General features: G+C 43.7%; 1 protein-coding gene across 1 annotated transcript in view; it reads right to left on the bottom strand.

Annotated features, from left to right (window-relative positions):
- Positions 1 to 5,868, bottom strand: part of HCN4 (hyperpolarization activated cyclic nucleotide gated potassium channel 4) — a 106,356-nt gene extending 100,488 nt beyond the window's left edge. The window contains exon 1 of the mRNA XM_064456876.1: positions 4,431 to 5,868. Coding sequence (XP_064312946.1) covers positions 4,431 to 5,134 — 704 coding nt within the window. The 5' untranslated portion in view covers positions 5,135 to 5,868. The remainder of the gene's footprint in view (positions 1 to 4,430) is intronic.
- Between the last annotated feature and the right edge of the window lie 6,677 nt (positions 5,869 to 12,545).

Here is a 12,545-nt window from a genome sequence, read left to right as displayed (position 1 = left end):
GTAAAGAAAAGGGCATTACTGTCTGAGAGCAGGGAGAGCAACAGCCACCTAAGTGAACTGCCAAAGTCAGTGAGCAGTGCTGTATGCTTCACAAATTGTTTACCCTTCTAACAAAGTAGTGAAAAGCTTATGAAGGAAAACAGTCTCCGCAGACAGAGCAGCACTCCATGAGGCACTCTGGAAATCACTTCTACTCAGGAGAGTGAAAAAGGTAAAGACAAATCCTTCCCATTTCTGCTCAGTCCCACCAGTGCTATTGGGTTCAGTATTTAGTAGTATAATTAGTAAACCCCACTGATTCCCTGTGAGAAGGCAGTCTGAATGACAGCGCTCAGAGGTCTGGAGCAGCACAAAGGGGAGTGAATGATGTTGTTCTTCAGGAATTTCCCTACCTTATACATCGCACCTGAGCATCTATTTCTTTTGGTGCCACAGAAACCTTCCCAGGTTCCCAAGCAGAGAGGCGGCTCTGGTAAAGGAAGCAAATGGAGAAAAAGCATCTATCTGCAGGCAGGTATTACAAGTAAGGGAGGAGAGTGGAAAGCAAAATTCCAAAATCTGAAGTTGGGACTATTACTGAGCAGAATATTTTCCATTGTTTTCAAGAAGGCAGCAGCTTCTCTTTTCTGTGAAGAAGTTAATAGATTACTGGGCAATGAATATTGTGCAGTTCTATTTACATCCACTGTTTGGACTATTTTGGTCCTTCAGATAGTGTATCTGTTCACAGGCCTTCTAAAAGCAGCAGGCTACACTTTTTTGCAAGCAATTTGGATAGCAGCTACAACCAATATGCTTCAGTCAGCTACAAACTAGATAGATCATAGTTTGTCTAGATTTTTTTTATTAAACCAATTGTACTGGATCAATGCTTCCTCTAAGCAATAAATTACAATTTTATCTAGCCAGCAAAAAAGCTTTTAAAATTACAGATCAATCTTGATCTAGGAAATGCAGTTTGGCTCTGTGCCTATGTGCGATCAACCACAGATGCAAATAAATGCAGGGTGCTAGCACATACATCTGCACCTCAGAATAGGACCTAGTATTCTTATTGTCTTTAGAAATTGCTAAGACACCTTTTAAGTGCTCCTAGAACTGGTCCACTGCATTAGTCATGAGTAGTCAGGGGCACTGAGTTTGGTTTTTATAAAGGTCATTTGGTGTCCTTTCACCTCACAATGGACTAAAAGCAGAAATCAAAAGCCTTAATCTATATTAATTTGCTTTACTCTTGGAGGGTCATGGATTTGTCTCTGGAATTAGCCATATTAGATGCTAAAATGATAACTTAATGAGACTATGATGAAAGCCTCTGTTCTAGTCTAAAATAGGAACTCCTCTCACACTGTGCGAAGGAGAAGCTACTCCATGAAGTAAGAGGAATTACACCAATGTCATTTCACTGGAGCACAGTCAAGCTCCAGTAAATAGGGCTGGAGTCTTCCATTCAAAAGTTCACATCTCAAGCTGTACTGAGACAGGAGTCATGAGGTCTGGAGCCCTACCAAAATGCCTGGAAATGCACCTTGCTTGCAGAGGTGAAACTGGTTTCTCCACAAACCCAGAAAACAAGATCTGGGTCTAAATATTTAAATATTAATTTGAAACTGGTACACCAAATGCTACTCTACAGCTTTGGTGACAGCAAAGTGCAGAATAATGGAGACTCATGCCTCTTGCAAGATTGTAGTGCTCCAGAATCTGCACCCATCTGTAACAAGGAGCAATCACGCATTGCACTGCGTAATTTGCAAAGCAGAAAATAGAGTCTTTTGGGTCAAGGATATAACTCTTGCAAATATTTTGATAAGGCTCCTTGGTGCAATCTGCTGCATTTCAGAGGTCAAAAATGTTATTCATATTCATGTGAGTTGTTTCCAAGAGAGATGCTTTAGTAGCATTCAGGGAAGGAGGGAATACAAAACCCAAATAGAATCCAGGAAAGCTCCCACTCTTCTCCTTCAAGGTAGCCATTGTTCATAAGTCATTTTTCATGGAAGCCCATGCATTTTCTCTAAGTGGCAGCCATATTCAAGCAGATATGCTGCAAGTGACCTAGAAACGGGTGAACAATATTCCCCGGAAAATATACATACTGACCATACAGTAGCGCATCCAACTCCTCCTGGCCTCTTCAGATGTCTCTCTGCACAATCAATACCACTGTTCCATCTGATGTTGATATATCATAGTAGGGAGGAAGTGCATATTTGTGTGCTAGGCTTCTGGCATCAATTTAGAAAAAACACAAAGTGGCAAGATACCAGCCTACCTGGATTCTGACCCTGAGCTGTGAGTGTCTTGCACCAGGGTACAGATATCCAACTCACTGCGCTTTCTCTGCACAAATGCAAAGCTACAGTCAGGGGAGGATTTTATTATTAATACTAACGAGTCATATGTGCATTCATATGTATCTGCATGCATAGGAACATCTGAGTGTTGGCAGACTCAGTGTGATCATCTGGCTTGGGAGAGCCTAAGCTTGCCTGCATACTTCATTCTTTTGTGTAAAGCTAGGAGTGGCCCTATAGCCAAGTACCTCAGAAATAAAAACTTACCTCATAATTAATTGTGCCATTTTAAGGAATAAGCACTGGTTCACTAGGAATCTTAAAAAAAAAATAAACTCTTAGGACCATCTCACCTTGGGCAACGTGGTTACCTCAGTGCTACAATCCATTTACTGAAGTTTGACAGTCTGGTTCTATGCTGAAAATGTAGTCATAAAGATGGAAGGGAATAAATCCACTATACAGATACATAAAAGATATGCAAACTGAACGCTACTTTTGCATAAATCCAAATACAATCCAGAGTCTAAATCCAAAATTCCTTAGGGTGTGACACACAGAGAACACCTTGCTAGAATAACCCAGGAAAGCACAGTAGTTAAATTTTTAACTCCAGACTTGTGGCAAATAATAAAAAGATCTATAGCCAAGAGCATGAAATTGGTTTTGTTCTTTCTAAAACTAATCACTCTCATGTTTCATGGTGTTTGTGACGTATTACTTGATCAGTCACAACAGGGAGGCAATTTTGTACTCTTTCCAGTCTGGGTTTGAATAAGATTGTGGTTGCAAGGACTATGTATCGTGATGCAGCTACTGGAAACCCTCATATGCTCGGTCAGCTGTTCACTTGGGACACTTGAATGCACTGAATTTAAATGACAGTGCAGTCTTCCAATTCATGTAGCCTTCTAATAACATTTGTTAGTCCAAGCAAATATCAAGAAGTCTGTTAAGTGCCAGTGCAGAATCTTCTAAGTGTGTGGACTGCTTGCTAAATCCCTAAAAAGTAGCGTCAAGAGGCTTCTGTCATTTCTGTCGTTGGGTGCTCAAACCCACCCTGGAACTCCTGCCTGCAATTATCTTGCTAACTGTATTTTAGGGAATAACGCAAGGTTTCTTGAAGAGTCCAATAATTCAATAAAATCATCTAGTTTGATAAATATGCGTTTGAACAATGTTCTTCTACTGTGTGCTTTTAAATCTGAGATGTAAGCCACTTGTAATTAAAGTTGAAGCAATAAACCTTAGCCATTGATTGCACTAAGTAATTAATTATTGATTGTAGTACTTTACATACATATTGCAGAGGACAATTCACCTGTGCAGCAGACAATACTTTATTCAGAAATACCCAAACTCAACCCCTCTGCTACACAGAACTACACAAATATTGGCTTTAGGTTTACAAGTTAATTTCCTGATTAACCTTCATGGAAATGTTGCTGAGTGAAAGCAAGACATTACTTTCATAAAGACAATGTTAACTATTCCCTATCCAAATTAATTTTGCAAATAAGGATTTACAGATGCAAAACAGAAAATCTTTCTCTCTAAGACTCTGAAGGTATTAAGTTCCTTCTTAATGAATGCTGCTATCCCCTGCACATACCAATTCCTGACAAACGATGCTGCAGTAAGAAGCTGTACCAAACAGCAACAGTAGCAACATCCTTCTGTAACTCTTGGGGAAGGAGAAGGGAGAGGACTTTGAGGTACGGAAATGGGACAGGCAGACCACACCTTCTCAACTGGAGATGTAGGACTGGTTAAGCAGCAGATCCATGCTTTTAGTCTAAGGTTGTGCATCAGGTGGGAACATTTTTCCCCATTTACACTGAACTTATGGAGAGGCTTTCTCTTACAAAAAGCCAAAGCAAAAGATGTTTGTTGGTTAAAAATACAATTTAAAATTAATAATAGGCTGGCAACACTAAAATTAAGCTTAACTATAAAGGAAACCTGCAGATGGTTTGACTGGGGGAGATGTCAGATGTGTCCTCCAGCTCCTCTGACTAGGAAATTAGCAAGGAAAGTTATGGCTGGGTGTGTGCTCTGTGCAGAAAGGTCTGGGCATGCTAGGGAAAGGGGCAGGCGGGGAGCTTTGTGTGGGCCAGGAGGGGGAGATTGTACCTGAAATCGCTGTAGGGATGGATGATCCAGAACCCGGCAGACTTAACCCTTTCCTGCTCCCTCTCCACGGCCTTCTGGCTGCCAAACATCCTCAAGGAGAATTTGTTGACCCCGGGCTGGAGCATGGCCCCGAACTGCCTCTGCATGAAACCGGCTTGGCCCAGCCTCTGGTCCTCATCTGGGGTGATCTGGTCGCACCCTCCACCTCCTTCCACTTTGATGGAGGTAGAGGAGCAAGCCCGGGGGGGCTGCTGCTGGGGCTCCGGGGGGGATGCTGGTGGTGGGGACGCTGGCAGTCCCTGCTCCAGCTCCCCACTGCCGGGGGGGCTCTTGTCCTCACTAGGGGAGGCCGGCTCCCCTTCCCCGCCGATCAGCCTCTTCTCCTCGGCCGCGTCGTGGAGGTGCCTGCTGGTCAGCGAGGACAGGCTCCCTTTGAAGCGGCGGCAGTCCCCGTTGGTGCTGGTCTTGGCGCCCTTGCTGCCTGCCTCCGTCTCCAGGAGGCCGGGGTCCCCCCCTCTGCCGGGGTCTCCCCCGAGCGCCCGGGTGCTCCCAGCAGAGGGCGAAGGCAGTGGCTTCAGCCTGATGCTTTTCCTTCGGGTGTCCTTGTCACTGTCTTCCTCCTCGTCCATGATCGTCGCCTTGGGTCCTATCTGCTGGGGCAGGCTGTAGAGCCTCTTGCGCATGGAGGGGGGCAGCTTGTCCATGGCTGATGCTGATGCTGCTCAGTTAGAGGGAGAGATCCCCCCGCTCTGCCCAAGGAGGGGAACCGTCACTGCCCCCAGGTCTCTGCCCCCAGATCAAGGGGCAGAAGGGACCAGGGACTGGCGTGTCATCTCCTTACCAGACTGTGGCATCCACAGGCTCTGCATCAAAACACAGGCTCTGCATCCAGAAGGGAAGGAAAAAAAGGAGGGAAGGCAAAAAAGCTTCCCTCCCCCACCCCCACCCCCCTCACCCCGTTGTCCTGATTTGGCTACTTGCTTCTTGTCTCCCCTTGGTGAGTGTTACTGCAATCCCTGTTTGCTCAGATCCAGAGCACTGGGCAAGAAGTCTAGAGAAGAGCCACACACTTCTGGCTGGAAGGCGAGGGAGGGCGGCAGCAGCAGCAGCAGCCGCCTTGCCATGTTGGCTTCGAGATGCAAATGTGCTGTGCCTCCCGGCGGGCAGACATCATCCGGAAAGCGAAGCTCAAGCCCGGGTGCCTCGAACACCTCAACCTGCCGGCCAGTAACACAATGAACTGCAACCTGCAGCAGCCACTGCTTGCTTACATCACTGTCATCACTTATTCCTCATGCAGCCCCTGCTCCTGGGAATATTCATGAAGCGATCCCATTCTATTGGGTTGCCATAGGAGCGACTACTGCACACAGGCTCTGCCTACCTGAGCCAGCACCCGGGCTTCTTAAAAGGGCAACGCCTGGCTGCCAAGGGTGTGTGTGTGCCTGAGCGGGCGCCGCAACGCTGCTGCTGCTGGGCTGCAAGGACAGCGTTGCCCTGGCGCTGCAGAACTCCTGCCGCTAAGCAAAAGTCATCCGCGGCTCGGCTGCAGCCGGCTGTGCCAGGCGTAATACCGTCCCTAGTTTGACGGCAAAAATTACCGGCGGCCGTGAATTTTAAAATAGCAGCATCATAAATATATATTTAAAAAAATAGGAGTAAGAAGGTCGCCTTTTCTCTTAGATGCTGATGATCCTTTCTCCTTCTGGAGTTGTGGCTGCTTTGCTGCAGGTTTGCTTATGAAGATACAGCGGGGTTTGTGGGAAGGGGCCAATCCAAATCCAAAGGAAAAACAGCGGTTCACCTTGAAAAGCTCACTTGCATGCAAACCAGGGACTTGGGGAGTGCCTGCCTTTTCCAGCAGAAGTTTGCTGCTGGGAAATACGTTGTGTTTTGTACCTGTCTGCAAACCACAGAAGGTTTGGAAGGTTTCTTTTTCCTTTGCTGCCTTCCTTCCCCGTTAGACATGCAAAACGTTACTATTTCTCCCCGGCGGGGTTGGATCTAGCTTTAGAAGTCATTCAAAAAAAGAAAAGCAAGCTGCATCTCAAAGAGCTCCCCTACCGGACTGAGGGAGGCTGGACTGGGATGGCGAAGGAGGAGTGTGTGGGATGCGTGGGCTCTCCTTCTGACACGGGGAAACCCACTTCCCAGTGGGCACCTGAGTCAGCACATTCTGCGGCTCACCCTCAACTAGCATGTCTCCCAGGAGGCTGGTCCTGGGAAAAGAACAGCTCCGGATGGGAATTCTTCCTTTCACTGCTGGCTACAATGCACCTCGTGTAATAGAGGTCGACGCAGTGGAAAGAGGCTAAAATCGGGCTTTTCCCTACTTTTTGTTCTTTGAGAGGTTTTTTTGAAAAGTGGTGACAATCAGTCCAGCCCCACGCTTCTTTGGGAATGGCTGTTTATTCCGTTACATTTAAAAGGCTCTTAGATTGATGAACTAGTTCAGATTATTTACTAGTGCAAAGCCTTTGAAACCGGTGGAGTTACATTAATAACCTGTTTAGCCATATGAGAGACCCTTTGCATATATTTTTGCATAGATTCAATATCTGAGGCTTTCTAGAATGTTTGTTGGTTTATACATTTAAAATTATACCTCCTAGGAAAAGGAAACCACATGAACTGTGCAGCCAGGCAGGGGAGCTAAACACAGGCAACTAACGCCCACTGCAAGCAAGAAATATTCACCTTTTCCCTTCCAGGAGTCACCTGGCACTGGCCTAAGGTAACTCTGCCATTTAAAGCAGCAGGATGTTACTTAAGCTTACTTCAAGAAAATGCAGCCATCTCCAGTGACTTCACCACACACACAGACAGCACATGCCTCCTCACCTTTGTTTGCCTGCTCTCACTCTGTCTCTTGAATCCTTTCTCTGAAGCATTCACCCGCTCCTCTTCTCCCTCCTCCTCGCACAACCTAGACTGGCTGTGACTCATTTGAAATACTGTCCCATGAAGCTACCCAGTGCAAATATTATTTAATATTATAATTTTCATCACAATTTCTGGTAGAATAAGCTTTTCAGGGGAAATAAATCTCGATTTCCAAATGTTCCTGTAGATTAGATAATGTGAACTAAGCCAGTGATAGCATTAAAGGTTTTTTTCTTCTTCCCTCCTCCAGGCACTAGGGATGCTGAGGTGTAAGCACTTTTGTGCCTAAGCTGCAATCAACTGCCTTCCAAAAGGATGTGTTTTGATTAATGAGGTGCATAACATCTGAAACTGATGCAGCTTCTCAAACACAGTCCCTAATGTTCCCAGAGAATGACAGAGCAATAAAGGACATACTCAAGGAATCAAGCTGTTAGTCCTCTTTCAGCTGTAGATATTCTAGCCAGCTCTTGGAAAATACCCACATTCTTTATTTCCTGACCTTTCTGGGATTATTCTCTAAGTGCTGCCTTATTTGATGACACAAATAAGGTTCTCTTACAGCCCTGAAGTAGGGAAAGAAGACAACAGAGCATGCAAGATGCAGAATGCTCCCTTATCAATTCTGTAGCTAGGAAAGAAAATTATCAGGTGCTAAGACTGAGTCAGGTTGACTGGCACACTGCTGAACAACTACAGGTGCATGCAGATATCCCTGTGCCCAGAATTCTGGCTAGCACCTCCCAGCCACCAGTGTCCAGCCTATATACGATACATATGATTCCTCAGCTACAGAGAAGTTTTTAAAGTTATTTTTTTGGGATCATGTTTGTCACCTTTACATCTATCTATGCAAAATAAAGCTTCACTTCAGTATCACACCTGTTTTAAAACAATTTTTCAAGCACATCATTTTAGCAAATGCTATAGTCCCATTTTGGAAAAAAAAAAAGCTTAATCTGAAATAAAAACATAAGTGCTGCATCGGGTCTAGGCCTTGCCAAGCAGATAGCCCGAGGCTGGTAGCCCAGCGTGCCAAAAACCAGAAGGTGCATTCCTGTGTGGCTCTGTCTCCAAGTGTGGGTTCCTAAACACTTCTAAAAACTTGGCTCCAGGAGTTATAGGTACCAAACTCAGAGGAAGTTTTAAAGTACTTTAAATATAATGACAATTTTGTGTCCAGAGAACTTCAAAGTAATGATATTTTATTTGAGAGCCTTCCAAGAACTAAGTCCAGGAGGCTGGGAATTATCTTTGTCTAATGGTATGAAACTACTCCCATGGACATTATTTATTGTTGGCATTGTGGCAGTGCTTTCCATGTCAGCAAATGGAGCTTTATAGGCACATTTTTAGAACATTTCAGAAAAGCTAGGACTGCTGTGGGACTGTCTTGCCTATCATTGGCTGCACAGTACAATCAGAGGGACTATAGCGAACCCACCTGCCCTGAAAAGGGAGAAGTGTTTTTGAGGGAAATTATCTCTTTTTTAACAATGTTTGTCAGATACTACTCCAAGAATTGGCATAGATACAAAGGGAATGGATTTTGTAATGAGAACACAGGTGAATCTTTATTCATTTGGCTTATTATTATTCTTCTTAGTGGATTTTGCCAGCTCATATATACATATATATATGTACGTATATATGTGGTGCTATTGTAATAAAAATCCAGTGCTGCAATGCAAATGTGAAAAATCACAGCTCAGGACTATAGAAGAATAGGCTGAGAGACATAAAAAGCGATAGCCTCTAGCTCAGGGTACAGAAAAATGGCACTTCAGGTCATGGTTTAGGAAACATGGTAGTGTTGGGTAAACAGTTGGACTTGATCCTGGAGGTCTTTTCCAACCTTAATGATTCTATGATTCTATGAAAGCAGCAATGCAAGCTTTCTATATGCTGGCCTGTTAGGAGCACCTTTACCTGGGTGAGTGTTTCAGTCATCACCCTTAAACCCTTGGATTCTCAGATAAAAAAGGAGCCAACAAACATGTGGTATACATTGGAAGAATGGGAGCACGTCCTTTCAAAGCTGCCTATTGTTCCTAGCAGGCAGCAAGTAACTCATAATTGGCATTTGAAATCCATGAAATATTCAGTGCTACAAAACAGAGAAATTCTGCCTCAGAGTTTTAGTGGTAGAGTCTGCACTTGCTGTCTCTGCAGCTTATATCATACCTAGAAGATAATAAAGAAATAATTACCATAAATACACAAACCCTATCTCCCCCTCACTCCTATTAATTACCCATGTGTGCTGTCACACTTGTACTGGTTGAATTTCAATCAGTGCTGTCTTATTGTTCTGTCATGTTCCTTATAGAAACTGTGAGGTGGGAATTGAACTGCTGGAACATATGTTGAAATGTATTTAAGGTACAGAGAAAAGGGCACCTGAGCATCTGACTAGGATGAAGGTAACAGCTGAGCAATGGGAAATGAGATACATGCCAGGATGCAGGACTCTGGGGAGTGATCCCAGAGGGCAGCAGGGAGGGAGGAGAGTTCCACAGAGCTGGGTGTCAGGATAGAAGGCAGAAATCCACTTTTGCTGTACAAGAATTGTTTTGGGATAGGAGAAAGAATGGTTCAAAGTCCACCAGTGGGAGCAGATAGATACTAAACAGGGCCTTAACAACAACGGACTGTGGAGCCTGGCAAGAGAGGCAGCAGCAGGAGATGAGATACACAACAGGACAGAAAAGCTTGAATCAGGAAGTCCTTGGAAAGTTCTGTTCATTCCAGCTTCCAGTGGTAAACAAATCTGGAGCAATCCCTCTCTCTTCACTCTTATAAGCAAGATTAAAATAGGAGCACATGTCTAGGATATAGTGGGGTTGCTGGGAGTGTGCTTATGACTAACAAACAGCTTTGCCACTGGACTGCAAAAAAAGGAAATGTTATCCAAAGAATCATCCATGTTGGTACCTATGGAAAGAGGTTACAGACTATGCAGAAAATAAACGTCTGAGATTTTCAGGATGTTTAGACTGTTTGCAAAAGCTGGTAATCCTCAGTGGAGCAAGTAGCTTAAAATCATAGCTAGAAACAGATTGATTAGCAAGAGCATCTTGCCACCTGACCTTCAGTATTCCCCTTAGAGGATAGAAAACTTAATAGAAATAGAAAAATAGAGACAGGTAACCAAGCATGAAGCTATGAAGAAGAAAAATTACACAGAATCTGGGAAGCTGCTGAGATTAGAGCAACTATATGATTTAGTCACAATTACTTTTAGTTTACAAAGTATCTACATTTTTACCTTATGGTCTAAACTCTACCAATGAATTTTCCAATAGTCTCATTGAAATGCTTACATTAAGCTTGTATCTTGGACTTCAATAAAATTTGCCTTCCAAATGCATATTCCATGAAGTTTCTAGTTAAAGACTGAGAACTAGCTTATTTTTCTACCCTCATCTAGAATTATTCAGGAGTGGGTTGAGACAGCATGGGAAGGTTTGCTTGAGCTGGATCAGTTCAATGACTATCAAACGACTCACTCTCAGAATAGCACCTTTCACCAGCATTTAATGAGCTGTAGCTTCACAAAGAATAATGGATCCCTTTTCACGAGTCTGACCCTACCAATGTATCTTCTGTCTACATGAACTCTACTATTTTTGATTATTATGCAGTGCTGGATTTGTTGGGAAATGTGCTACTGTCTCCAACAACAGTAGCGGCAGCCCCCAACTTTGGGAAGTCCAGACTCTACTCTCAGTGATCTGAAGTCTGTCATGTCTAACTTTAACCCTTTCTCTTCCTCAGTAAGCGAATCAAATGAGCCCAACATCACGTTGTTGATGCAACTGCAAACCAAAGTTTCACAGCTACATCACCTGTTTACACAACTCTGATTTAAGAACTCATAATCTTAATGGATGTATCTTGACAATGCCTCCCTGCAGCAAATTGCTGAAGACAGGCAGAAGATTTAAAAATTTTTAATAAGAGACTAATTAGAAACAAGATGCTCTGTGAGCAAAATGGCTACGAAAGAAATGTCCCATAGATTTATGCATTGTGACTGGAGTCTCCCATGTCTAATGTGCAGGATTCAATACAAACTCTTCCTCTATAATTCAAAATTGTACTGTCATATATGGATTCCCTGACAGGTAGTCATTTATTGATGCCAGTGCCATAGGCTGCAGCAGCTTTGAGCGGAAGACCCTCAGAGGTCCCTTCTACCTTAAATTATCTTTTAATTCTATGACTGTGTGACTCAACAGGAATTCTCTCTTTACTCCAGCTACCTACTTTCACAAACATGTAGGAAGATACTATCTTTGATGCAAAATCCCTCTGTCAAACTTGTTTTAAACCATCAAACAGGTTGAAATATTAGTGGGAGGGAACTGACAGACTGATGGATGCAAAGCATGACTGTATAAGCTTCATTTCCTCCGGTAAGTCATTTCATGATTTCAGAGAACAAACTCAGACATTTTCATGCTCATTCATGATTTCTGAACTCCTGAAGATAGCAAAATTGCAAAAACAAGCTTAGCCAGCATATCTAAACAATATGGCAGTAGAATAGCTTCAAGCAGAGGATCCTGGTTTATCACTATCCCTTACAGATACCCCTGGTCATGCTGCTGCCCACAGAGGGATGTTTCAGGTAGTTACCACTCCCACTCAGAAACTTCAATGCAGTAGAATTTCACTGCCAATAAAAGCAAGGCCAAAGGCAAGGGAGCGACAGTATTTTAGTCTGCATTTCATTCCTTACTGGCATAAGCATATCCTCTACAAACAAGCAACCAGGTTAGACCAGTCTGAGGCCTCAAGACATTCTCATTATCTCGCAAGAGAAAAGAGTGATTTGTGCCACTGCCATGTCTGTTGCTCAGCAGCACTGTCTGCAACTGTCAGCAATGCCAAGTGCCTCAGTGAGCCAGTAGATAAGTAGAGGAAAGGCAAGAGGCTTCAGCTGATAAGGCTACAAATAATTCTATGAGATTAAAATAAAGGTCTCCTTTCTCTGGGCTTTGCTTTTAGAAACCAACCCTTCAGTGGTACTGCACATAACCCAACTAACACCAGAAAGATCCTGTGGTTATCCTAAATCTGGAGATTTCCCGTGTTTGTGCATGTCTATGTCTATGCATGCACATTTGTTTCTGCTAATCAAGCTTTTACATCAATCAAAAAAGCACTCTAGGACTAATTTGGGCCTCTGTCTGTCATTCGTCACTTTTGTTTAATTATAAGGGTTAC

The sequence above is a fragment of the Phalacrocorax carbo genome, chromosome 7 (genome assembly GCF_963921805.1).
Source record: "Phalacrocorax carbo chromosome 7, bPhaCar2.1, whole genome shotgun sequence".
Classification (NCBI taxonomy): domain Eukaryota; kingdom Metazoa; phylum Chordata; class Aves; order Suliformes; family Phalacrocoracidae; genus Phalacrocorax; species Phalacrocorax carbo.
This window is presented reverse-complemented; position numbering and strand designations above follow the sequence as displayed.